The sequence below is a fragment of the Carlito syrichta genome, unplaced genomic scaffold (genome assembly GCF_000164805.1).
Source record: "Carlito syrichta isolate Samal-C Ts95f unplaced genomic scaffold, Tarsius_syrichta-2.0.1 Scaffold287356, whole genome shotgun sequence".
In the NCBI taxonomy this organism is placed as follows: domain Eukaryota; kingdom Metazoa; phylum Chordata; class Mammalia; order Primates; family Tarsiidae; genus Carlito; species Carlito syrichta.
Window position 1 is genome coordinate 29,085 of NW_007231452.1, and position 27,065 is coordinate 56,149.

At 56.9% G+C, this 27,065-nt stretch overlaps 1 protein-coding gene across 1 annotated transcript in view; it reads left to right on the forward strand.

Annotated features, from left to right (window-relative positions):
* LOC103254701 (nuclear pore membrane glycoprotein 210) overlaps positions 1-26,362 on the forward strand; it is a 44,025-nt gene extending 17,663 nt beyond the window's left edge. Inside the window, exons 8-20 of the mRNA XM_021709810.1 lie at positions 8,339-8,467; positions 9,794-9,921; positions 10,034-10,169; positions 11,992-12,054; positions 12,267-12,446; positions 15,263-15,343; positions 16,322-16,453; positions 17,844-18,002; positions 18,786-18,877; positions 20,676-20,850; positions 22,334-22,509; positions 23,832-24,049; positions 26,196-26,362. Coding sequence (XP_021565485.1) covers positions 8,339-8,467; positions 9,794-9,921; positions 10,034-10,169; positions 11,992-12,054; positions 12,267-12,446; positions 15,263-15,343; positions 16,322-16,453; positions 17,844-18,002; positions 18,786-18,877; positions 20,676-20,850; positions 22,334-22,509; positions 23,832-24,049; positions 26,196-26,326 — 1,800 coding nt within the window. The 3' untranslated portion in view covers positions 26,327-26,362. The remainder of the gene's footprint in view (positions 1-8,338; positions 8,468-9,793; positions 9,922-10,033; positions 10,170-11,991; positions 12,055-12,266; positions 12,447-15,262; positions 15,344-16,321; positions 16,454-17,843; positions 18,003-18,785; positions 18,878-20,675; positions 20,851-22,333; positions 22,510-23,831; positions 24,050-26,195) is intronic.
* Positions 26,363-27,065: the final 703 nt, after the last annotated feature.

Genomic DNA, 27,065 nt, shown 5'->3' on the forward strand with positions numbered 1-27,065 from the left:
TCTTGTTTTTTGTTTGTTTGTTTGTTTTGGGGGTTAGGGTTTGTGCTACTTTAAAGATTTTTTCCTCCTAGATTTTGGCTCAATGTTTAAACATTACTGGAGCTGTGATTTAGCGTCTCTAACTCAATCCAGTCAAGTGTAGGATTGTTTGAAGGGATTGTTTCTAAGTAAGGTGTCAGAGCTTTGTTCTGACCCCAGAAGGCTGCTTCTCCGTGTGTATCTCTTTGGGGTTACCTTACTTGGATTTCATTCAGCTTTCTCAATGTACAGATCAGGGTCTTCCAATAAACCTGGGACATTTTGTGCTGTGTTTCTCCTGCTCCTTTCACTCGTCCCTCTCCTTGTGGGTCTTCCATTATGCATTTGTTGACGCACTTCCTGGTGTCCCCCATCTCTCTGTGACATTATTTATTTGTCTTTAATCTTTCTTCAAGTTGCGTAATGCCCAACAGTCTGTCTTCCAGTTTAGTCATTCTTTCTTTTGCCAGTTCAAATCTACCTTTATGCCCTTCGAGTGGTTTTTCCATTTCTCTTACTATACTTTTCTACTTGAGAATTTCTATTTTGCCCAGGCTCCAGTGGCTCACCCTGGAAGCCCAGCACTTTGGGAGGCTGAGGCGAGTGGATTGCCTGAGCCCATGGGTTTGAGACCAGCCCTGGCAACTCGGTGAGACTTCGTCTCTACAATAAATAAAAAATTAGCCAGGTGTGGTTGAATGTACCACTGCACTCCAGCCTGGGCGGCAGAGTGGGACTCTAACTCAAAAAAAAAAAAGGAATTTCTCTTTGGCTCTTTCTTTCTAATTTCAACATCTTTGTTGACAGTCTCTATTTGATAAAATATAGTTATCAAATCTTCCTTCACTTTGTTGTAGCCACACCCGCGAGTAAGAAGTCATCAACATGCTGAGAGTCAAATACTGAGTCCTTTAATGCTGACGGTCAAGAGAGGCTCATGCCAAAAAAAAGACTCTCGACCCTGAATGAAGCAAGCAAGGGGTTTATATAGCAAAAAACTATAAGGTTACAGAGTGTCAGTTCTGGGTAGAGAACAATTGTAAATTAACCACAGGGGGAAAGTGTACGTGACAGAACTATTTCAGGAATGTTATAGCCCTTCAGGAGAGGGAAAGGAAAAGCCATAAATCATGGGACATGATTTGTGGTCTACTGGGAAGGTTAGGGCGGTCACATGGAGGAGGGGTGAGAGGGGGAACTGAAAGACAAAATGGCTGAACTACTACAAAAGGGAGTTGCCTTGGTTAGGTCCCTAACAGCCATTTCAACTTAATCATTGTTTCCTATTAGAGTATATTGATAATGGTTGCTTTGAAAGCTTTGTCTGGTGAATTCAATGTATGGTTGTTCTCCTGGGTAGTTTCTGTTGTTATCTGCTTTTTTCCTTGTGTATAGGCCATACTTTCCTGGGTGTTTTTGTTTTTGTTTTTTCATGTCTTGTTGGGAAATGGACATTTTAGAAAATACATTATGGACACTCTGGGTACTGATCCCCCACCCCCACCTGACTTCTGCTGTGGATCTTATTATTATTTGCTTTTGTCTCCTCCTTCAGTGACTGGCTGGATTATTTTACCAGAGTCTAACATGCCTGCATGCATACTCACGCTCACCCACAGTGGAGTCTCTGATGCTGCTCTGAGGGGACAGTGCAGTTAGGGCTGAACGTGGGCAGCAGTCCCAGGGTCCTCTTAGCATGAGACCCCACCCCGTGAGCCTGGGAATGGGCGACTGGGCCCAGCATTCCCATGGGCGCTGTGCCCACAGTAGAGCCTCCGTCCCATGGCTAGGGCTGGGCCAAATTAGGGAGGCCCTGCCTCTCAGCCACCCTCCTGGGACTTAGGGTACATAGGGGCACCGTGAGGTGAGAAAATGGGACATCCTGTCCCTCCTAGGAAGATAATCTCCAGACTGAAAGCTAGGGTGAGGGAGCCCTGTGACCTTGAACGGACCAGTCTGGAGTCCCGGCCCACTAAGCTGCGCGGAAGCAGGGAGGATACATGTCTTATTTCAGACGCCACAGACTTCTGTAGTTCTTCTCAAGTTTCAGTAGATTTTCCTGAATAAATGCTTCCTGATCCGCCATATCCCTTCAGAATCATGCCAGACCTTTGACGTGGTTGTGTCTGTAGATCCGCCCGTTTTTCTGGACAGTGGGTCCACAGGCCTGCTCATGCTGCCGGCTGGAACGGGACCCCCAGTGACGTGTGACGTGGAGGGATGTGGACCTGGTGGAGCAGGAGCTCCTGATTTTTCAAGAGAAGATAGAAATCTCTGATTTTGTGCAAAACATCCCTTTTTAAAGCCTTAGCTAACGCAGGTGTTTGTCTCTGTGGGGCGTCTGGTTTTTGCATTCCCCCGTGCTTGACTGGTCCCCAGCTGTCTGCAGAGGGGACACCCAATCACAGGGCAGTCCCTGAGGAAGTGTGAGGAAGTCGCCTGTTCTTCCGAGAAGCAGACTCCCTCGACACCCGGAGCCAAGTGTGTGGCAGGAAAGCTGGGGAAGCTGGAGACCTCTGAGCTTGGGACCCCGGGGTGGGCTCCCCTGCGTGTTTTTGTTCCCTCTAGGAAAGAAAGAGGCATTATCCCGCTCTTCTTCCTGCCATGCCAGTGACTGCTCACGGTCAAAGCCTTCATATTAAAAGGAGAACCTTGAGTCTTAGCCAATTCTGACTGCTTGACACATGCCTTATTTTGCTTTACTTCTAGAGATTAAAAACAACTTCCCTGATATCAAGAAGAGGGAGTTCCAAGTTAGGAAAAACGTGTACAACGCCGGTGAAACTGGGGCACCTTTTTTGTTCACATTAACCTTGCGACATTTTTGAGTGAACCCTGAGAACAGCCCTGTAAGAGAGAGAAAGAGAGATTTCATCAAGAACAGGAGTTTCTAGGAGTCAGTGATGGCCTAGGCTGCCTCTGTAGGTAGTGAGCACTTTGTTTCTGGAGGAATTCAAGCAGAAGCTGGGACACTTGTCTGGAAGATTCAAGGTGGATTCCAGCATTGGAGTCGAGTTTTCCCAGGAGAACTTGGAGCCCCTGTTTCATCCCAAAATGCTGTGATTCTAGGATTACCTCTGTACAGGTCTGTCCAGTAGTGCTGTGGCATTCTGTCTCTGAATTGTGGACTGGCCTCTCTCCACGTCTCCCCTTCTGGGGGCTCTTGTGGAGAGACAGTGGGTGCCCCACTGCAGGCAGATCACTAGGACGAGTATGGCACTATGGCAAGCAGCAGCCTGAGTGCAGGCCTCCTGGGAATTGCTTTTGCTCCAGAAGCTTCCATTAAGGCACCCTGACCACTGGGGTTTCTGCCTCCCCCTCATACCAGGTTCATGCCAGAGACTGTCACAACTCCTAAGGGAAACCGAGCCCTGGTTCCTTTGACCTCCTCCTTAACCTGCAGGAGGAGTTTTCCACGAAGTGTTGACAGTCTGTGACAGGTTCTAGCAGCTTCTTTGAGATCGTTGTATCTGAAGATGTGTATACACTTCTTTTTTTTTTTTGAGTTGGAGTCTCACTTTCACCCAGACTGGAGTGCAGTGGCACACTCTCAGCCACCCCAGCGTCAACCTGCTGGGCTCTAGTGATCCTGCCGCTTAAGCCTTCCAAGTAGCCGGAGCTACAGGTGCATGCTACCACGCCCGGATAATTTTGTACTTACTGCAGAGACGAGGTCTCGCCAAGTTGCCCAGGTGGGTCTCGAACCTGCAGGCTCAGGCAGTCCACTCGCCTTGGCCTCCCAAAGTGCTGAGATTAGAGGCTGAGCCACTGAGCCTGGCCTGCGTGTGCACATTTCTTTGGCGTTTTCCAGCTGCTGATTAGCAGCATTCTCGTTTCCCTGGATCACAGAAGATGGAGAAGCCCACAGTGGCTCTTCCCTTCGCTCGTAGAAAAGAACTCTTTTCCATTGATACACACTGGGGCTGCCAGAACGGCTGTGGGCGTACCAGCTTCTGAGTGTCTCTGAACAGCCTCGCTGTTGGGGCTCGCGTGGCAGGGCTCCTTGGGGTTCTGTCCCCACACAGTGCCCCGCGGCCATGCAAGGCCGAGATGATCTCTGTTCACACAGCCCCAGACGCTCGGTCAGGGCCTTCAGTTTGTGTTGGGCTGGCTTACACATCGGAGTGTTTACCCGATGCAAGCTTAAGGTTTCTTTCTTCTCACAACTTCTTACATGTCAAAATAAGTCCTCCAAGCAGAGCCTGTACAGTAGTTATGGCAAGGGAAGGAGCTTGCTGTGGTGAGCACAGCACCTCTCATTGACGTGGTCTCAGCCACCTTTGAGCACCTGTCTGACCAGGCACTGTGCTGGGCAACAGGGACTCAGCAGTGAGCCAAGCAGCAGGCCCTGCGGCCTGTGGTTGGGCGACCCTCCACCTCCCAGGTCCTGTGAGGCACGGCCGGCCACAGGGCCCCTGTCCATCCAAGGAGGCACATCAGGGAGGAGGCTGGTCGCGGGCGGCAGCTGCAGAGTCTGAACTCAGGTGTGTCCTGCTTTTCCCTGGATGCTGATCTGCAGACAGTGGCACCATGCCCAGCCTTTGCCCTTTGGGAAGTCAGGGCTGACCCTGCTCCCGTGGTTTTCACGTGAGCCTGAGGCATCCCTGCAGGCTGTGCAGGTGAGTAGTCTGGGCGCAGAACCCCCACCGCGTGCACAGTACAACGAGGCCCCTCACGCGACGCTGATGGACGCTCCTCAGGAAGGGCTGTAGGTGGCTCCCGCGATGCTCAGAAATGTGGGGCCCCTCCTCCTCTCCAGTCTCCACCTGCCAGGCCCACACCGGAAGTGGGCAGCGTCTCGGGCCTGATGGGTGCCTGCGGACGTCGCAGTTTCCATCCCTGTGTGCACAGCTGCCTCTGGCCACATTCACAGCGTCCTAAGGCGCAGCGACACCTTCCTCGTCTCTGCTGCGATGACAGGGCTCTCCCCTGTGTTGGCTGATGTCCCCAGGCGACACTTCAACACTTAGAAGTTGGCCTTTATCCTGGGCACGGGTGCCCTTCCCGCCTCCCTTTCCTTGACGGACGTCAGTTAGGAAGCGCGTGGGTCCTGAACGCCTGGAGAAGCAAGGGGGGTGCGAGCCACAGGCAGTGTTGCCTCAGGTCAGAGTGCAGTCTCCACGTTGCCGTCCGTTGGTGGCCAAGTCCCCCAGGCGCCCCGGTCTCCAGCGTGGCTTGGGAATGCTTCCTCATCGCAGCATCATGGACATGTGAGCCGCCGTCGCCAAGCCTGCAGGGCAGGCCGCGCCACCAGGCTGGGAGCAGCAGCCCAGCCCGATGCTGTCCTCCACTGCCGTCACCCAGAGAGCAGCTAGCGTCCATCCCTTGGGAAATGGAGTCTTTGGGGAATCGACTTCCCCACTGCCATTTTACACCTTTGTTTAAGAGGTGCAAAACTGTTTTTTGTTTTGTTTTTTTTTAGTGGGAGCCTCACTCCGTCGCCCAGGCGGGAGTGCAGTGGCACACTCATGGCCACCCCAGCGTCGACCTCCTGGGCTCCGGCGATCCTGCCGTTTCAGCCTTCCAAGTAGCCAGAACTACAGGCACATGCTACCATGCCTGGCTAGTTTTTTATTTATTGTAGAGACAAGGTCTCGCCAGGTTGCCCGGGCTGGTCTCGAACCCATGGGCTCAGGCAGTCCACTCTCCTGGGCCTCCCAAAGTGTTGGGATTACAGGCTGAGCCACCAAGCCTGGCTGCAAAATGGTTCTTATGAAGGAGGAGAAGAAATCCCGTCCCTGCTTCGCCCTGCGTGGGCCTCAGCAGTGGGTACACCATGTCATTTCTCTGCAGTGTGAAGGACGTGCCAGCTTCTGATAGTCACTTCTGAAGGAGTATCAGGTCAGAGCCCTAAACTGTGTTCTCACAGGAAGTTCTCATCTCTCTCTGTAATTTTTTAAAATTTTGTCTTTCTTTTTTTGTAGAGAGAGGGGGTCTTGCTCTGCTCCCAGGCTGGTCTCGAATGCCTGGCCTCAAGCAATCCTCCTGCCTCAGCCTCCCAAACTGCTGGGATTACAGGCATGAGCACCTATGCCTGGCATCTCTGTAACTGTTCAGTGAATTTTCTTTGGGAAAAGTAATAAGCCAGGGTGCATCGGCACCTGTAAAACTGGAGTCCTGGCAGCTCCCAGACCTTGCTTCTCAGTCCATATTTGGTGTGAAGCTGGCATGATGGTGGCTGCAATCACATAGCGATTGCTTTGGGGTGTAAGTGTGCTATCTGCTCTGGAATCTTTATTAGTCTACTTTAGGTCATCGTGTAAAATAATGTGGCATACCGTGTCTGTGCTGTGTGCCCTTGAGCTCAGTTATGGGGCAGAGTATGCAGCCCACCCAGCTGGTCAGCCCTCCACACCCCAGCTAGGTGCAGCCAGGGCCTTATTCAGCTTGGCCTCTGCCTCCAGGTCACCCCTCAACCCCTGCGCCCTGCTCTGTTCTGGCCGCAGGGGGCCTCCAGCCCTGTTCCCTGGGGAAGAGGAGAGTGTGGGAGGAGGAGCCCTCAGCTGGGAGTTAGGGCACCTGGTTCCGTCCCAGCTCTGCTCCCTCAGGGCTGTGTCCCTGTCCTGCTTTCTGGGCCTCGGTTTCCCCGTCTGTAGTTCGGAGGGGTTGCATTCGACCAGTACTCCTCAGAGGCGGGCAGAGGCGAGGGGCTGAGGGAGCCTGCCCTGAGGAAGGACGCTGGGCTGGATCCTGGGGCACAAGTTGGAGCCAACAGGTGGAGGCTGGGGAGGAGACCCGGGCCTGGACAGGGGCCTGCAAGGCCCTGCGGGAGGCAGGTGGCAGCTGGGCTCTGAGCGTGGGAGAGAAGGCCTGTGTGACTGGAGCTGGGGTGGGGGTGGCGGAGGGTCGTGTGTGGAGAAATGGGAGCAGGGGCGGCAGCCAGGCCGGGCCAGGTTGTACCAGGCCTGCTCAGACACATGGGCTCCTTGGGCGCCTGGCTCATTCTCAGAGCACTGGGCCACTGGTGAGGGTTTCGCCCTGAGTGTGGTGTGATCCTGTGTGGGTGTCCCCTGTCGGTCAGAAACCGGATGCATTTTCATGGGTTCTTACATTCTCGCCCTGAAACCTGAGTGCTTACTGTACCCCCCAGCCCATGAATATGAGCCTGCAGACCTCAAGGGCTCAGCTGGGGTGGGAGGCGGCCATGGGGGCTTGCCCACTGGCTCTGTGCCCTGGGTCCGCCTGCCCAGCTCCACAGGCGAAATACACGCCCGACCTGCAGGACGTGACGCCACAGCAGGCCCGCCTCCAACAATGAGCAGGAGATGGGAATGCCCCACGCGTGCAGCCCCAGACGGTGATTCCAGGCAGTTTGTCAGGGCGGGGTTCTCCTGAAGGTGGGACTCCTGAAAGCGGGAGGACAGAACGGAAGTAGAAAGGGAGATCTTGGGCGGGCATGGTGGCTGAAGCCTGTAATCCCAGCACTTTGGGAGGGCAAGGTGAGCAGATTGCCTGAGCCCACAGTTCGAGAACAGTCTGGGCAACTTAGCGAGACCTCATCTCTACAGTAAAAATCAAAAAGTTAGCTGGGTGTGGTAGCGCCTGCCTGTAGTTCTGCTACTTGGGAGGCCGAGGCCCAAGGATCGCTGGAGCCCAGCAGGTCGACGCTGGGGTAGCTAGGGGCATGCCACTGTACTCCAGCCTAGGTGATGGGGTGAGACTCCGACTCGAAAAAAGGAGGGATATTGGCAGTGAAAAGAGGAGAAGCACGGCTTGGGTCTGACCACTCCCCTGGCAGCCCAGGAGGGGGCCGCTTCAGACCAAGCCGGGCTCTTTGATGAGACCCAAAGATGAATGCAGCATGGAGAGCTTGCGCTGGGTGACCTCACCGTCGCCTCCCGGCTTCTGCGATTGTTGGTTCAGTCTGGGCGTCCTCAGAGAGCTGCCGCCGAGAGGCAGCTGGCTGTTACTCTGCCGGTGCCTGCCTCTGGCTTCACTGCAGGCCCCCGGCACACTCCTCACCAGGGCTCCACGCTCCACGCTAGGTGGCCAGCCGAGGACAGGGCACCCTGGGTGGGAGTCCTCACTCTGCCTCCAAGTTGCTGTGTGTCCGTCCTGAGGCTGCTGACACCCCCCCTTGAACAGACTCCGGTCTTGTGCCACGTTGAGATCAGCACTCTGTGAGCTCCTCCCCAAACCTGTCCCCTGGCTGGCAGTGGGCTCGTGACAGGAAGTGGGCCGGGCACTGCTCGGGCTAGGATTTTTCGTGTCCACTACTGTCAAGTGACACAGGCCCCAGGCACTGGTGTCTCATGAGTGACAAGCTGATGCTGAGGGCAGGCTCTGCGGCCACCTCACCCAGCCCCGCCCCACCCTGCAGGTGCACCCCTTGGAGCCAGGCTCCTTGACCATCATGATCCATGACCTGTGTCTTGCCTTCCCGGCCCCGGCCAAGGCCATCGTTCATGTCTCGGACATTCAGGAGCTGTACGTCCGCGTGGTTGACAAGGTCAGTGGAAGCTTCCTAACGGGTCCTCTCGGTGACTTGCACACCAGGGGAGGGTTGTGGCCATAGGAGGCATTTTCCCTGTAGCCCTTGCTTCTCCTCCTGGCATCTGTGTCCTGTCCCCTCGTGAGCTTGCAGTACTGTCTCTCACTTCCATTATGGCGGTTGATGGAGGGTGACATCTGATGGTGTGTCCTCACCCAGCTGACAGCCCTCTGGGGCACTTGATGTCGTCTCTGAGTTAGCCTTGACTGGGGAATGCACGTCTTCAGCTGGTGAGGTTGTAACTGCCAGGCACATACCTCACTGAGCACGAGGTCTCTCCCCAGAATGCAGGGTTCAGGTTCTCTGGAGTTTCAGTAGCAAGTAAATGAGTAACACTACTGATGCCAAGCACTTTTGTGAAAATGAATAAATAATAGATCCGGGGTTTTCTTTCACATAAACAGGGAACTTTATGACTCCAAATATTTGAGGTAACTGAAGCTAGGCTTCTGGGGTTCCTTTCGGGTTCCAATTTTCCTGAGTGAATAGAGGAGTCAGGAATTAGAAGAAGAATGGTCAGCAGCTTAGATTACTTAAAAAGCAAGCATTTTCTTACCTAGCCTCACATATCCTCCTATACTCTTGTTTCCACTGCTAATTTGCTGACTAGATGTCTGTGTCTTCACTAAGCATTTCTGACTCTCATTTCCTAAAATTCTGGAGCTGTTCAGTCATTGAGCATTTATTGAACTGCTGTTCTAAGCTGTGTCTAATTTTCCCAACTAGAGCGTTAGTTCTCTTAGAGTAGAAAGTGGCTCATGGCCAGGCTCGGTGGCTCAGCCTGTAATCCCAGCACTTTGGGAGGCCGAGGCGAGAGGATTGCCTGAGCCCGCGGGTTCAAGACCCACCTGGGCAACTTGGTGAGACCTCGTCTCTACGATAACATCAAAAACTAGCCGGACATGGTCATGTGCGCCTGTGGTTCCAGCTACTTGGAAGGCTGAGGCGGAACGATCGCCGGCGCCCAGCAGGTCGAGGCTGCTGTGGCCTGGGAGCGTGCCACTGCACTCCAGTCTGGGCGACAGAGTGAGACTCAACTCAGAAAAAAAAAAAAAGTGGCACACGTGCCTCTAAATATCTCCAAGGCCCCCTTATATACAGTAGACACTTAATCAGTTTTCATTTGTTGATTGGCTTATAGTCCAGAAATCAGCCCAGGTAACTCACCCCGATTCCCAGGTCTGTGGGTGACGTTGGTGTTGCTGTTTCAGAAGACTGAGGTGCACCGCGGGGTAGGATTGACCATCCCTAGGCCACTCCTGAGCCTCTGTCCCTATGATGTAGGTGGAGATTGGGAAGACAGTCAGGGCATATGTCCGCGTGTTGGACTTCTACAAGAAACCTTTCCTGACCAAGTACTTTCCCTTCATGGACCTCAAGCTCCAAGCGGCCTCCCAGATTGTCACACTGGTGTGAGTCCTCCTGGGGGTCGGAGGAGGGCGTCTCAGGGGCAGCGCTGGCCCCAGGCTCAGCCTCTCCCACCGGTCTGTCTTGGTGAAGTCCCAGGCCTCTCCTCTGTTTCAGGGCCCTTGATGAAACCCTGGACAACTACACCGCCATATTCCTCATCCACGGCATTACCATTGGCCAGACCAGTCTCACCGCAAGTGTGACCAACAAAGCTGGACAGAAGCGCAACTCAGCCCCACAACAGATTGAAGTAACAGCATTTCTTTTCACACTGCAGAGGGCCAGCTTGCTGGTGGGCGGGGGTGTCTTTATTGTGATCAACTGGAACCTTCAGTAGTAGTCCAGAAAGCCAGCGTGGAGGGGCTGTGTGAACATCTGTGCTCCACAATGTCCTCTGAACAAAGGCAGCCATCCGGCCAGGTTTGGTGGCTCAGCCTGTAATCCTAGCACTTTGGGAGGCCAAGGCAAGTGGATTGCCTGAGCCCGCCGGTTTGAAACCCACCTGGTCAATTTGGCGAGACCTCATCTCTACAATAAATCAAAAGTTAGCCAGGCATGGTAGCACACGCCTGTAGTTCCAGCTACTTGGAAGGCTGAGGTGGAAGGATTGCCAGAGCCCAGCAGGTCGACACTGGAGTGGCCATGAGTGTGCCACTGCACTCCAGCCTGGGTGACAGAGATTCCAACTCAAAAAACCCCCCCAAAAAGAACAAAGGCAGCCATCCCCCTCTGCAGGGTCTGGGAGGCAGCATTAGATCAGCAGGACTGGAGGGTCGGCTGAGTCACTTACTTCCCTTTGTGGTGTGGCAGGGGCTTGTGGCTCAGAGAAGGGGTGTGCCTTGGTGCAGGGCAAGGGGACAGTCGGAACTATTTCCAGCAGGCGGTGACTGGATGGAAGCCTGGTCAGACCATGGCTTGTGTGTAGAAGTTCTCAGAATAGGCACGCCGAGGGTAGGGGTACCTGTCACGGGGCTGTGCCACAGAGGTCCTCGTAACAGGAACTCCTGCCACTGGCCATTCCTGGACAAGGGTGCTCTGAGATTGCCACGCGGTCTCAGTGGGGTTGTGGGGCCATCTCGTGATGTTAGGTTACGACAGGGGCCCCACAGCAGCCAGAGGCCGAGGTGACTGTGGCCGAGGCATCGTGCCCAGTTCTGAGCACAGTGACAGCACGAAGCTGGCCCTGCCCTCATCCTGCTGGGCCTTGGCCTTGCAGAGGCTGGGAGCTCCATTTATCCCCGTCTGAAAGCAGTGGGTGTGGTTTGTGTCTGAAGACGGGCAGCTTTCTTCTCCTGGAGATGAGGATTCAGTTCTGCGTAGGAGCAGCTCAGCCTTGCAGAGACTCGTCCTCCAGCACAAAGCAGGGCTGTGGCCGACGCGTGCGTTTCTTCACCGCAAGCACTGGCACTCCTGCCAGGCAGGGGCTGTGGTAGGGAGAGTAGAAGGATTCTTCTCTGCCCCAGGGAGCTGGCGACCGGTCTCCACCCTGGCCAGTCCTTGCCCCGAGCCCCTCTTTCCTCATCCTCGGTTCCTTTTGAGGGCACTGCAATAGAGGACAATCCTAAGGCTTCTTTTTCCAGTGGAGACTTGGAAAATTGTAGTACAAGAGGAGTTGGGGGAGTCCGGCAGGTGGTGGTGGCACAGGTTGGCCTCAGAACCCCTGAAGAACTTATTGGACGCAGACGGCAGGCCCCGCCTCTGGCTCGTGGGTCCTGGTGGCTGGAAGATGTGCACATCTAACGTGTGCCCAGGGATTACGCGATGACTGCCACTGTGGCAGAGGTCCCCAATGAGTCAAAGGTCCTTATTTCCACGGGGTTCAGCATGCCGTGGGATGAAGCCCAGCCACAAGCAGCAGAACGTGCCTCTAAGATCTGTGGAACCTCAGCTGAGGGAATGGGGTGTGGGTTCACCATGGTAGGCCCTGGACCCTGGGTACCTGGTCACTTCACGGGGGAACTGGATCCGTGCCCCATGTTCTCCTCTCACTAAGCAGCTGTTGTGTGAGTTACACTTGGCTGGGATGAGCCTGGCGTACAACTGATCCCTTCTCTCTTATGTCTCCCACCCAGGTCTTTCCCCCGTTCCGGCTGATACCCAGGAAGCTGACACTACTCATTGGGGCCACGATGCAGGTGAGAGCCCAGAGCCCGTGTCCTTCCCCACCCTGGTCTGGGCTGGACCCCAGCAAGTCCACTGTCCCGTGCCCTGGCTCCAGGCATACCTCTGTTGTACAGTGCCACATGCCCTGGGGGAGAGCCATCCGCCTGGTGCCCTCGTTCTCCGAGGGGATGGTACCAGCCACCCAGCTAGGCGAGTCCTGATGAGCCACTGTTCTTCTTCTCAGGTCACCTCCGAGGGCGGCCCCCAGCCTCAGTCCAACATCCTTTTTTCCATCAGCAACGAGAGCGTTGCACTCGTGAGTAGCGCTGGGCTGGTGCGCGGGCTCACCATGGGCAACGGCACGGTCTCAGGAGTTGTGCAGGCCGTGGATGTGGAGACTGGCAAGCTTGTCGTCGTCTCTCAGGTAACAGTCAGCGACGGTGCCACCCAAGTCCGCCCAGGATGGTTCACGCTGGTGGCAGTTGCGTTGCTTCCCGAGGCTGCTAGAGTTGATGCTGGCATCTGGGCCTGGGACAACAGCCTCCTTGCTAGGGTGGGCTCTGCTTCCAGAGGACCACTCCTCTCCAAGGGTTCTGCTTCTGCCCTCGGGTCTGCAGCCTCTGCCTGGGGCAGCCCTGCCAACACGGGAGCACCCAGACCTTGGGCTGCTCCTCTCCTGGCTGCATCTCCTCAGTTCTTCTGCTTCTCCTTCCGGGACAGGGTCTCCACCCCTCACCCCCGCCAGGGACACTCCGCGGGATGGGGATGGTAGCTGTGGCGGGGGCAGGCCCTGCCGAGCCCTCCTCCTCCTCTCCCTCAGTCCCTGCGCGCCCTGAGGGACCCGCTCGTGGCCCGCGCTTGGCCCCCTGCCTCCCCGCGTTAGGCTCTCGGTCCCATCGCCAGCTCCTCTGACAGGTCTCAAGGATGTGCTGATGGTGGGGACGGTGCTATTGGCCGAGCGCTGTGGATGGGGGCGTGCCTCTAGGGTTGGGCTCCATAAGCCTGGTGAATTGAGAACCACCGGGTTAGGCGCGGTGGCTCAGCCTGGCATCCCAGCACTTTGGGAGCCTGAGGCAAGAGGATTGCCTGAGCCCGGGGGTTTGAGACCACCCTGGGCAACTTGGTGAGATCTCCTCTCTACAATAAATCAAAAAATAAGCCTGGTGTGGTAGCATTCTCCCGTAGTTCCAACTTGCAAGGCTGAGATGGAAGGATCGCTTAAGCCCAGCAGGTTGAGACTGCGGGGACCATGAGCATGCCACTGCCCTCCAGCCTGGGTGACAGAGTGAGAATCCATCTCAAAAGAAAAAGAAAACCATTGTACTCCGGACCTGGGTTTGAATCTCTGGGAGAAAATGAAAACCCGAGTCATCTATGAGTATCTCTTGCTCAACCAGAGGTTAAGTTCTCTTCCAGGCCGCCATGCAGGGTGGGGGGCCTTCCTCATTGCTCTTCTGGGCTGGTATTGAAGCTAGCTGGTCGAGTGAAGGGAGTCTTCTCCCCAAAATCAGCAACACTGACTCCAAGCAGCTGACCGTGGGTGTCTGTAGTCTGACAACCCCCCTTTCTTCCCAAGGGTGGGTCCTCTCTGGTCCTCTGGAAAGGAGGTGAGAGGTCACAGGGGAGGCTACACCCCACGGCCTTTGAATCCTCCCTGAGTTGCTCTGCCCGCCATGACTTGCAAAAGCGTCCCAGGGACGGCTGCTCTGGGGGTCCTGCTCGCAGCCACGCCAGAGACCTAGACTGTGAGAAGAATGCTCTGTGCTGTGTCACGCTGCGGTGAACAAGTCTCTGTGCTGGGACTGGGTCCTTTTTTCCTTGTCCAGAATTAGGCCCCTCGGAAGCAGTCCATGAGTGCCTCTGAGCTTGAGAGCACCTCAACACAGTGCCTGGGGGAGGTGGCTGGGGTACACCCTGGGAGGGGGCCAGACGCGCCCCGCCTCAGATCTGATTTTGGGCCCTCGCTGAGTTCCTGGACTCCTTTTCCCAGCAGTTTCGGTGTCTGCCTTAAGGCATCCTGGTTAACCTGAAACCACACAGTCTTTCTGAATCACAGAGGTAGAGGCCCGATCCTGTTGTCGATGTGGTAAAGACAGCAAGAAAACACTGGGACTGTAAGATCTGTCCTGGGCCACACCGGCTTTGACGGGCTTCCCTGAGAGTCGCATCAGGCTTGCTGGGGCCCTGGGCTGCCTTCTCTGCAGAAGGCCTCAGACCCGGGCTCACTTTCCCCTCCTGGGCACAGGCAGCTGAAAGGGCTCTGGCTGGAGATGCAGCCGGAGGGGCACAGGGCCCCGAGTCTCCTTCCAGCCGCCCTCCTCTCAGAGGTCTCCCCTTGCAGAGCCCAGGCCAGAGGTGCTGTGGACAGGTCCTGGGGGTCCCTGGCAGGTGGAGTGCCGACATTGCCAGCCCCATCTGAAAGGCATCTTCTGGAGCCAAGGCAGGCAGCGTCTCAGCCTGTGGCCTGGCTCCATGCCAACACGTGATTCTGTCATATGCCTCCTGATCCGTCTGCCCAATCCAGGCCACAGGATCGGTATCCCAAGGCTGCAAGGTGGGCCGGGAATGGCAGGAGGAGACTGAGCCATGAGAAGCAAATGCTTATCAGGCGCCTGCTCTGTGCCAGGCGTTCGCCCAGCCACAAGGCTCAGAAGACGGGCTCAGCCGGAGCACCTAGCAGGAGGGCTCCAGGGTGTTAATAGCCTGAGTCAGAGTAGGAGTCAGTAGCATGATGAAGAGGCAAGCCGAGTTAGTCTTTGCCCAGATATATAAGACGTGTGGAGTTCAGCAAGAAGGCGGGTCTAACGTCGGTTCTAATAGGACTCTCCTGGGCTCCTGCATGTGTCCCTGTACTCTGCTCAGACAGAGAGTCTGGATTGAGGGGCTGGGAGGGTCTGGAGACCTGTCCTGTGAGGGCTTCCCAGGCTAGAGAAGAGCAGACCACAGCCCAGCAGACTCCAACTGACCAGGAGCTCCTGGGTCCGACAGGGCTGCAGGCTCGGAGGACCAGGCTGGGAACCCCAGCAGCATGGGAGAGGCAGTGGCTGGCCCAGGCGGGGTGAGCCACCCACCAAGCAGGCCTCCCTGGCAGAGGAGCATGGCACTGGGTGTCCTGTGGGTTTCGTCTCGCCTCATGACTCTGAGCAGAAGCCTCCCTCCCTCGGGGGCTGCTTCCTGAAACAGCCCTGGCCAGCACAGATTCCCTGTGCCCAGCCAGGCTGAGCCCCTCCCCTCCCCTAGGACGTCGTGGAGGTGGAGGTGCTGCTGCTCCGGGCAGTGAGGATCCGTGCCCCCATCACACGCATGAGGACAGGGACCCAGGTGAGGTGGGCCCCTCGGGCAGCTTCTTCCTGTGCACTCTGACTGGCCTGTTGGGGATCATGGGCTCTGAACCCTGGTTCCCATAGCCACCACTGGAGCACTGTCCTAAACTTGAGCACCCTCCCGCCCCCCCATCTACTGTGCCCAGCCTGGTCTATCCATGCATTGCTCCACGCCAGGGAGACACCCTCTGTCACTTGCAGCTCGGAGCTCCTTGTGTGCACTGTGTCCATCCCCTGGAGCCCATGTTGCAGAGTCACGGAGGAACGCCACTTCCTGCTAGAGTGTCACCTCCCACACCTAGGGCAGTTCCGGGCACCTGACAGGAGCCCTCAGGCCTGTGGCACTTGCTATACAACATGCACTCTGTTGTTCCCTTTAGTGTTCGTAGCAGTCACTCAAGACTGGTGTTCAAGCCATCTCTGTGCCGCACACAGCACAAAGCAGCACGCAGAAAGCTTGACACACATCCAAGGTCACATGGCTAGAGAGTGGTGGCCCTGGGAGCAGATAGGCGGCCTGGTGCAGTGGCGTTTTGTCCTTTTGGCCACGTCACTGCCACCTGTGCCCTCTGGCAGGCACTTGGCAAATGTAGACGGAAACGGCCAGGGCACTGCACCTGTGCCCACCCCTGCGAGCACGGTCCCCAGTGAGAGCAGAAGAGGGAGCCCTGGAGACACGAGGATAGCAAGTTGAACTGCTGGAGTCCACAGCCATCCTGGGGCTTCAGGGAGTCCTTGCAGAAATGGGTCTCCAGCCATGGGAAGGCGTCCCTCACACAGGAGAGGGACAGGTGGGGAGGACAGTCCTGCCCCTGGCTTGATTGTTGGGTATTTCATCAAACCTTACCATGCTGTGCCGTGCCCTTCTCCAGTTATGGAGGAATGGGGCCCAGCTCCCATGGCAGCGGGGGCAGGAAGCATCGGGGGCATCCTCAGCCTGGAGGCCTGCTGGTCACGGGCTCTGTCTCCTCCCCAGATGCCTGTCTACGTCACCGGGATCACCAACCACCAGAACCCTTTCTCCTTTGGCAACGCCGTGCCAGGCCTGACCTTCCACTGGTCAGTCACCAAGCGGGACATCCTGGACCTTCAGGGGCGACATCATGAGGTAACTGCCCGCTCAGACCCCACTTCCACCCCCGGCCCAGGCTGGTGCCCCACAGTGTCTCACAGGACCTCTCCCCTGGGAGAGCCAGAGGTGTCCCAGGGTCCTGGCCTTTTCCTGCCCCCTCCTGAGGCTTAGGCCACCCTCATCCTAGCCGTGGGGCTGGTGGGCAGCTCTGCAAGCAGAAGGCAGCAAAACGAGCAGCCCATGGGGAAAGGCACGAAGGGTCTAGACATTGCAGGGGCTTGGCTGCAGCTTCTGATCCAGGTTGTGAGATGGTCCTCTTTGCTCAGCCCGCCCAGGGCCCCTGGCTCCTCTGGAGGTCTCCAAGCCAGATGGGGCTGTAGAGAGCCCCCTCAGCCTGCTTGGTGCTCATATCCAGGGCAGAAGAAACCTGTCCAGGGTTGCTCAGTAGGCCAGTGGGAATGCGGGACTGGTGTGTGTCCCTTTGACTCCAGGCTACACCCATGGTGGACTCCAGTGGAGGGTGGGTTGAAAGGTCATTTCCGGGCCTGGCTCGGTGGCTCAAGCCTGTAACTCCAGCACTTTGGGCAACCAAGGTAAGCGGATTGCCTGAGCCTGCAGGTTTGAGACCAGCCCGGGCAACTTGGCGAGACCTCGTCTCTACAACAAATAAAAAATTAGCTGGGCATGGTAGCACGCGTCTGTAGTTCCGGCTACTTGGAAGGCTGAGGCAGAAGGATCGCTGGAGCCCAGCAGGTCGACGCTGGAGTGGCCGTGAGCGTGCCACAGCACTCCAGCCTGGGTGCAGAGTAAGACTCCAACTCAAGGGAAAAAAAAAGAAAAAGAGAAAAGTCACTTTCTGCCTTACCCAGAGACAGTGGGGACGGAGGCCTGGGGAGAGGCCCAGGCCCAGGGATGGAACTCCCTAAGGCTGCCCAGAGCTTGTCAAATGGAGGACAAATGGCTCCCCCACTCCACCCAGTGGTGACAGAGTCCTGTCCCCAGTGCCTAAGGGCAGCCACCCCAGATCGACCTCCTGGGAACAGGGGCAGTGAGACTTGTGAGCAGGCATCTCATAACAGTGGGCTCTGCAGAGACACACTGCAAAACCTATCGTGGCTCTGGGTGGTCGTCTCAAGCTCGTGAGGCATCCTGCATGAAGACCCCTAGCTCACATGGGTTGACCCGGCATTTTACATATGCACCCATGTAGGTTGTGGATGTAGACAGTACCAGGTGCCTGCACCCATGTTGGGATCTGTGGTTTGCTCAGCCCTGGGGTCTGCAGTCTGAACACTCATCCTGGGCAGGAAGGCGGCATATGTCAGCACCCGAGGGCTTGGAGGCTGGGCCGCTGTCCAGCTCTGCCTTTTGGGGGGTGCAGGGACCCTGGGCCTTCCCTTGAAAGCATTTGTGGTGTCTTTTCCAGGCCTCAATCCGGCTCCCGTCACAGTATAACTTTGCCATGAATGTGCTTGGCCGTGTGAAAGGCCGGACCAGGCTGAGGGTGGTGGTCAAAGCCCTGGACCCCACCGCTGGGCAGCTGCATGGCCTCGCCAGAGAACTTGCTGATGAGATCCAGATCCAGGTAGCAGACAGCTGGGCCGATACACAGGGGTAGGAGGGCAAGGGCCAGCAGCCCCTTCTCCCAGGGGCCACACGCGTCTGCCTCTCGGGCTGCTGGGGGTACACACTCATTGTAGTGTGTGAGGAGCTTTGGCAGCCCAGAGATGGGGCTGCTCAAGGGCCTCACAAAAGAGCGGTGTTTTAGGACAGCAGGGGTTGGCTGCCAGGCTGGGCAGAGGGAATGGCCCAGGTCGAGGCTTGGAGTCAGAAGTAACTGGATGTGTCTCAAAATAGCGAGTAGTTCTGAGCCTGGGGCCTGGGTGAGCCTTCGTGGTCTGCCGAGACTGGAGCTCACTCTGTCTGAGCTGGGCCGTTAACTTAGTTGCAGTTGGTCCTTTCCCACTTCCCAGGACTGACCCGGCCTGTCCTCAAGGAAGCCTGCTGAGGGGGGAGACCTCAGGCGCGGGTTTTTCCAGGCTCAGTGCTGGCAGAGTCACAAACCCTACAGTCCCTGTCTGGCTTCTGTGTGCACACCTGGCAGGTGAGCTCTCTGCTGTGGACAGAGGGCCAGGACTGTGTTCCAGGCTCGTGCAGCGGCCCCCAATATGGTGCACATGTGAGCCCACCTGCCCTCCTCACACCTGTGGCCTTTCCTGGAGCTCGGCCTTCTTGCCATGCTACTGCCTGGCAGGCGGCGAGAAGGCTGCCCTCTCATCTCTGGTGTCCTTTGTCTTGGTGTGAGGGCACAAGCAAACTCCGGACACCCGTGGACACCCTCGGATAGAAAACCCGTCCTCTTTTCCAGGTGTTTGAGAAGCTGCTGCTGCTCAACCCAGAAGTAGAAGCAGAGAAAATACTCATGTCACCCAACTCCTTTCTCAAGCTGCAGACGAACAGGTGGGTGACACCGCCCTAGCTGCCAGCCGGGCCGTGAGGCCACATCGACATCCGGCAGCCACGGCAACGTCGTCGGGGCTGCGGAAGCTTCCCGGGAGCCTTTCCTGGGCTGGGCCTGCAGTGGGGTGGCCTCGGCCCGCCCTTCTCCTCACATGGGCCTCCTGGCTCCCGCTCGTGACCTCTCCCAGAGCCTGTTTTCCTCCCTGTAGCCTGGAAACATCTTCATGCTAGCTACTACAATTCACTATTCAAAAGGGAAAAAAGTACTAGCTTGGAAGTGTTAACTTTCTCAAATGCCCTTGAATTTTTAAGACTAGCCCGCGAGGCAGCAGCCTCAGCACACCTGGGAGAATGAGAAACGCGTGTCCTGGGCCCGGCCCTGCCCTACAAGAGGCTGCACGCTAGCGAGCCCCAGGCAGTCAGCGCTCAGTCACGTCGGGGTGCCCTTTGGAAGCACTCTGACACATGATTCTCCCTCTGATTCGGAGGGCATGCTTTGCTGACAATGACTGGTGTGTGCACAGCACTTGCAGAGTGGGAAACTCAGCAGGCCACGGGACCACTGACGTGGGGCTCCGCGTGCATCCACCCCAGTGGACTGGGGGCTAGGCTCTGGGCACACAGGGACAAGTGACACGCGCCTGTGCCGGGGGGAGGAGGCGTGAGCAGGCTGTAGCGTGATGCCAGAGCCCAGAGAAAGGCGCCCCCTGCATGTCCCAGGTTGACGTTTTGAAGGTGGGATTCGTTCTGCAGGCTAAGGGTGAGCACTCTGGGGAAGAAAGCCCAGGCAGTGGCAAGAGCGTGCCTCCAGTCCCCTGTAGGGCCGGGCGGAGACGGGTGAGGGGGCTGGCTCTGGAGCTGGATGCCTCTCCTTCTGATGTTCCTTTGTTTTATATATTTATAGATATTTTGTAAAATACACGTACATTGAGCTGAACTCTCGCTGTTGCCTGGGCGGGAGTGCAGCGGCATACTCACAGCCACTTCAGCCTCAACCTGCTGGGCGCAGGCACCCCTTTCCCCTCAGCCTTCCAAGTCGCAGGAGCTGCAGGGGTGTGCCACCATGCTTGGCTAAGTTTTTGACTTGTTGTAGCGACGAGGTCTCTCCAGGTTGCCCAGGCTGGTCTTGAACCCCTGGGCTCAGGCTGTCCTCTTGCCTCTGCCTCCCAAAGCGCTGGGCTTATCATGAGCCACCATGCCCAGCATCCTTTATGAAATTAGTGAGCGAGGGAAGGAGTCTGAAGTTCCACCTATATTTTTCACACCTGGTGTGTGCCCTGAAGCTTGCAGACCTCTTCCTAGCAAGCAGCCTGTTATCATCCTGTCGGTAGCCCGTGGAGATTGGGCAGAGCAGGACCACCGCTCCCCGTTCGCAGGTGGGGAAACCAACGCCTGGAGGGGGATGCAGCTTGGCAGGAGGCGACACTGTTCCGCTTCAAGTCCCATCCCCACCCCTCCCCACTACGCCAGGCTGCCTGGCTCTGTAAACGGAGATCACTCCGAGCTGAGATGCACTGCCCCTGCTGTCTCCCCCTCGCTGCTGGCTGACCGCAGCAGTGCTGCCTGGGAAGACCGAGGAGCCCGTTCACCCCAAAGCCAACGGGCCTCTGGGTTAGTGTCTGCGGGTGAGGTGCAGGTTGCAGACAGCTGGAGGCACGCAGGGCCAAGGCAGGGCTTCTCCCTTCTCCCAGGGCAGTGGGAACCGCAGGCTGTTGTGCTCCTGGCCGTGTCCCCGGGCTCCTCGCTGTGACCTGCCCTCCCCACCACGTCTGTAGAACAGGTTGTTCTGTGTTTCCAGGGATGGCGCTGCCGCTCTGAGCTACCGTATCCTGGACGGGCCTGAGAAGCCTCCTGTGGTGCACATTGATGAGAAGGGCTTCCTGGCGTCGGGGACTGTGATCGGGACATCCACAGTCGAAGTGATTGCTCAGGAGCCTTTCGGGGCCAACCAGACCATCCACGTGGCTGTAAAGGTGGGCTCGCCTTTTCCTCCTTCTCAGAGTAACAAAAGCAATTGCTCCGCGGTCATATTTCTTCCCTCTCAGGCGTAAAAGTGAGTACATCCACCTTCCAACTGAGAAACTGTAGGGAGGGATGTATTTACATGAATAACTGAGAGCCAAAGGTCCTAGGGAGATAACAGAGCAACAGTGTCTTCTGCCACCAGAAGATCCTCGGGGACTCTTGATTCCTACCACCCTGATGCACAGATGGGGAAATTGAGGCCTGCTGAGGTTCATGACAGATCTGAGGTCACAGGGCTGCGGTTGGTGCCACAGCCTCTGGACTGGCAGGCGGTACTCTGGCCGCGGTGCCGTGGTACTGGCAGGCGGTACTCTGGCCGGTTGTGGAGCGCTGCTCTGGGCCAGGCCACTGCCTGGAACATGGTCGGTTCCTAAGTGCTCCATATCTGCTATGAAGATCCAGTAACATGACAACCACTGCAACTTTGAGAATAAGGTGGGCCAGTTTACAGACAGGGAAGCTGAGGCTCAGAGTGCAAGTGCTTAAGGACATGCGGAGATTGAGAGCCACGGAGACGCTCAGGCTTGTGTTCTTGTCACGTCACAGCACTGCCCTCTGCCATTCTGTACTCCCTGGGCCACTCTGTACGGCCCTCTGCCACTCTGTACTCCCTGGGATCTTTTTCCTGGGCATCTGTGGCTCAGACCTTGGGCTGTGTCCCGTACAGAATTTTCTTGCCATGTCTCATTGTATCTTTCTGGGCTCAAGATGACAGAAAATACACACTCAAATTTTTAGCCTTTGCAGGCCCATTTCATTAATGCCTTTTTGTTTTGAGATGGGTGTCTGACAGGGAATGCCCAGCCTAGCTTTTAGGCAAGTGAAAATGACTAATGTTCATCTTATTTCACCAAATGTGTATTGAGCACTAGCTGTAGGCCAGACATGGGGCTGCTTAACTTTGTCAAAGAAAGGTGGACTTTGGAGTGCTAGCTTTTTGACCGGGACAGATTTTTACCTGGAACCCGAGAAGCAAGGCTGCTGCTTATGAATAAGGTCCTGAGCTCCAGAAGCCTACAGGCATGTGACGGCCTGGATAGTGCTGCCTCTGTAATCCAAGAGGGTGCTCTTTTCTTCTTGAAGTGCCCGAGAGCCAAGTCCTCTGAGGAAACTGGACCCTTGCAGTCCTGGGCATCGCTTTGCAATTTGAGTAGCAATCACTCTTTTCCAAGCCATGGTTTTGACTCTCGTGGGTAGGTTTTCTCCTGGTGAGGCCGGCCCACTGTGTCGAGACAGGAACCTTGTCGTGAGCATAGGTCAGGATTCTCTGGGGGGCCAAGACTTGCCTCCTCTCATGACTCCTGGGTCAGGCAGCCCCCAGTTTTCCTGAGATGGGGACCCACTGGGGCAGTCATCTCCTTGAGAGGCAGATCTGTGGGGAGGCCGTTTTCTGGTGCTGAGTCGTCATTGTACCTGGTCATGGTCCTCCAGGTGTCTCCTGTTTCTTACCTGAGGGTTTCCATGAGCCCCATCCTGCACACACACAGCAAGGATGCCCTGGTGGCCCTGCCTTTGGGAATGACCGTGACCTTCACTGTCCACTTCCATGACAACTCCGGAGACATTTTCCACGCTCACAGTTCGGTCCTTGAGTTTGCTACCAACAGGTAGAGTATGGGTGAGACTCCTTCCTCCCGTGAAGACCTGTCTGGATGGTACCTGGGGGTCATTGGCAGAGGTGACTGGGAGCATCAGAGGCTAGGGCCATTGAAGGAAGATGTGTGTTGCTTTGGTTTCCAAGGGACATGGCCACACCACACTGGCAGGGCCCCAGAGGGGAGCGCCACCACCCTAGGGAGACGGAGACCAGCTCGGAGGAAGACAGTTAAGCCTCAGTCTCGGGAGGAGGCTTAGGGAGGGATCCAGGGCCCTCCGGGGGCAGGGCCTTGTGTCCCAGTGCTGGGGACCCTTCCAACCTGGGCTTCCCGTGGGCCCTGCAGCAGATGTGCTCCTGGGTGCTGAGCACGTTCCAGGACAGGTGTCAAGCGTTGCCTTGTGGGAAGATCTGGCGTTGGGAGTCAGGCCTGGTTCGAGTGCCAGCTCTGCCTCTTGTGGGGCTTGCGAGCAGGTCGCCTCCCCACATCTCTGTGTCCCCTTCTGCTGCACAGGGAACCTGGCCAAGGCCCCAGAGCCGTCAGCTGACGGAGGGGTCGTGAAGGCCTTGGGCACACGGTGGGGCTCGGTGGCACAGCAGGGGCCATCTGGGACGTTGACAGCCCTAGAGGAGAGGGAGCCCAGTGGTCCTTGGCCCTTGGTATGCCACAGAGGTCACTCTGGGCTTTGTGGCCGAAGCTCCTCTTTACAGAGATGCACACAGCACTCAGGGTCAGGGTGTGGTGGAGGCAGGGGGGCAGCTGAGACCCTCACCCCCACCACACAGTCCAAGCTCCTGCACCAAAGCCATGGCTGACACTGGCTGGGCACATGCCACGGGCTGGCTCCCTGCCAGTCAGGGGCTTCCCCCGCTGGCTTTGTTTCATGCTCACACCAGGCCTGCATCACAGGATGTGGGGATCTCTTTTCTCAGAGGAAGTGGGCAACGACTGTGTTGCATGTGCAAGTTGCACAGCAAGGGGCAGCCTTTCCCCTTCTGTATCGTCTGGTTCCCTGTCCGGAAGAGGGTCGGGACATACACCCTTGTGGCTTGCTTTCCTGTTGGGGCCTCGGCTCTCCCCCAGCACACTGGGATGACGGGGCCGGCGTTCTCAGCTGAGGGGCATGGGCTCGGTCTGGGGTGGCAGATGTGGAAGTGGAGCTTGTGCCACCAGCCTGTGGTGGTTCCTCATCTGGGGCAGCTGCTGGGTAACCTCGAGCAGGGGCCACATGGGGGACTGTAGTTGCTTGGCTCACTGGAGGGCCTAGGTGGGGTTTCTCCTCTGCATTCAGCCTTCTTTCCGGAGGCTGAGCCCTCTTCTTTCTCCTTGCCTAGAGACGACTTTGTGCAGGTCGGGCAGGGCCCCACCAATAACACCTACGTGGTCCGCACAGTCAGCGCAGGCCTGACGCTGCTCAGTGTGTGGGACGTGGAGCACCCGGGCCTCTCTGACTTCGTGCCCCTGCCGGTCCTCCAGGCCATCTCCCCCGAGCTGTCAGCGGTCGTGGTGGGGGACGTTCTCTGTCTGGCCACTGTTTGGACCAGCCTGGAAGGTGAGACGCCCTGAACAAGGGGAGCCTTGGCAGTCATTGACCCTTGCAGATGGGAGGGGGCTTCCGAGTGCTTGACACCCGTCACGGAAGGCGTGCGGGTGAGCTGGGGATGCTCTGGAGCAGTGGCCATGTCCAGCCCGCAGCAGGTTTCTCGCAAATGAACTTGGATGGAAACCCGGTCATGTCAGTTCACTTGTGTGTTGTCCGTGGCTGGCAGATTGAGTGGCAGCAGCCATCATCAGGTGGGCTGACAACCCAGCATGCTTGCCCGGCCCTTCCCAGGGAGCATTTGCAGCCCCTGCTCCGGAAGGGCGCCATCCAGCGGGCCTCTGGGTGTCTGCCCTGGGCCGTCTGTCGCTTTAGGGCCTTTGGCGGGGAGCCACGCAGGGCATGGCTGAGCAGCAGGGGAGCTGGGCTTGCCTGCCGCAGGCTGGAAGGCCTGGGGGAAGCGGCCGTCGGCAGGCTCCGCCGCTGCCACCGCATCCGTTCCCCCGCCACCTGTATGCCTGCGGAACACATGTACAATTATTGACTCCATTTTTTTTCTCAGATTGGCTCCACTTTTTTTTTTTTTGAGTCGGAGTCTCACTCTATGCAGTGGCATACTCACAGCCACCGCAGCCTTGGCCTGCTGGGCTCAGGGGATCATTCCACATTAGCTTTCCCGAGCAGCAGGAACCACAGGCATGTGCCACCATGCCCGGCTAGTTTTTTAAATTTTTTGTAGAGATGAGGTCTTGCCAGTTTGCCCAGGGTAGTCTCGAACCTGTGGGCTCAGGCAGTCCTCTCACTTTGACCTCCCAAAGTGCTGTGATTACAGGCTTGAACCACTGCTCCCAGTCACATACCACACATTTTAAATCCCTATTTCAGCATCTCTTCTTCTTCTTTTTTTTTTTTTGAGTGGAAGTCTCACTTCCTGCCTCTCAGGCTGTAGTGCAGTGGGACGATCATGGCCACTGCAGCCTCAACCTGCTGGTCTCAGGTGATCTTTCTGCCTTAGCCTTCTAAATAGCTGGAATTACAGGCGTGCACCACCATGCCTGGTTTATTTGCTTATTTATTTATTATAGAGATGAGGTCTTCCCAAGTTGCCTAGGCTGGTCTCAAACCTGTGGGCTTAGGCATTTCTCTCACCTTGGCCTCCTAAAGTGCTTGGATTATAGGCATGAGCCACCATGCACGGTGGGCATCTCTTCACTTTTCATCTTTGGGGCTCTGGGTCCTTTGGTCTCTTGACCCCACAGTGGCACCTCCCTCTCGTGGGCCTCCCACCCCTAGCTCTTTCTTTCTTTTTGAGTCAGAGTCTCAGTCTGTCACCCAGGCTGGAGTACAGGTGGCATGCTCATGGCCACCGTAGCCGCCACCTGCTGGGCTCAGGCAGTTCTTCTGCATCAGCCTTCCAGGTAGCTGGAACTATAGGCGCATGCTACCACACCTGGCTTATTTTTTATTTATTATAGAGACAAGGCCTCACCAAGTTGCCCAGGCTGATCTTGAACTCCCGAGCTCAGGCAATCTTCTCACCTCGGCCTCCCAAAGTGCTGGGATGATAGGCTTGAGTCACCACGCCTGGCCTGGCTCCACTTTTATTTTTACCTCATTACATTATTTTAAAAGGAAATGATATGCTACCTTTAACTAAAAAGAAATATAATTTGCCATAAATAGAATGTGTTTGTTGAGTGCTTTTATTGTGGGTATTGCATAAGGTGATTGACTTTAAATCCGAAGTGCTGTGTAGTGACAGCGCTGAGCCCGACGCCTGCTGTGAGTTTGCTAACAAGGAATTGATGAGGCAGCAGGGGATGGGCAGAGGCAGTGCTGTGGGGGAGGGCTGCAGAGCGGGTACCTGGACACAACACCCCGCCCACCCAGAGCAGGGGTCAGCCAAGGCTTCGCACCCAGAGTGGTCCAGAGTCCAAGCAGAGAAGCATGGGCGTGAGAGTCGGGCAGGGTGCCACAGTGTGCAGAGGGCATGTGAGGCAGGGAGGGAGCTGCTGATGGCTCAGGTAGAGGGGCAGGCAGCATGGCTCTCTCTTTAGCCTGGTGAGTGAGCCCCCACGGGCAGCGGCCGTCGGGGCGGGCCGGGCTTCAGCTATAGTGCCTAGACACGGGAACGGTGACACCCATGGCTCACTTGCAGAGCTCTCGGGAACCTGGAGCTCCTCAACCAGCAGCATCCTCCATGTCGACCCCAAGACGGGCGAGGCCGTAGCCCAGGACATGGGGTCTGTGACGGTGCACTATGAGGTCGCTGGATACCTGAGGACCTAAAAGGAGGTAGGCTTCAGGGCCCCCGGAGGCACACGGGGCCCGGGGGCTGGTGTGGTGCACTGCCCTCTGCAGAGGGTTTGGAGCGCCGTTCTCTAGAAAAACACCTTGTGATCCCTTCTCTGTGAGGAGGAAACCTTGGCTGCCCAGTGCTGCTTGAGGGCTGGCATCTGGGAGCCATGAGTCTGGGTCTGACTGACTGAGATGGGCACATGGCCCCTTTCCTTCCCAGGATGTGATGGCAAGAGGCGCCTGCAGGGCTGATCCCAGCTCCCTTGCACTTGGGTCTGGCAGCCCCGTGGGCGCTTCCCGAGAGTCAGCGGTTCTCTGGCACCTGCCACGTCAAAGCTCCCCCTGCAAGTCACCTTTGTGTGCTCCTGGAGGCGGCAACCAAAACCTCCTCTGCCCTTCTTTCTCTCCAGCCAAGACTGAATCCATGAGCAAAGTCTGGCTGAGACCTCGTTTTTGGAGCCAGCGTGTGCTTCATTGTATCCCACAGTCTCACCTAATAGTTTGCATATTGAGTGCCATGTCTCTGCAGTCTGGGCGGGCTGGCTGTGGACAGAGGCCCTGTGTGACCGTGAAGCTAAGAGTGGTCAGGGCGGGGGTGGCACAGGCAAAGGTGTGTGACTTGGAGGGCAGAGCAGGGGCCGCTGGAGCGGAGGCTGTGGGGAAGTGGGGTGTGGCTTTGGGACCCGGTCCGGGAACGCACTGGATGCTGGGCAGCTCAGTGCTGGAGGAG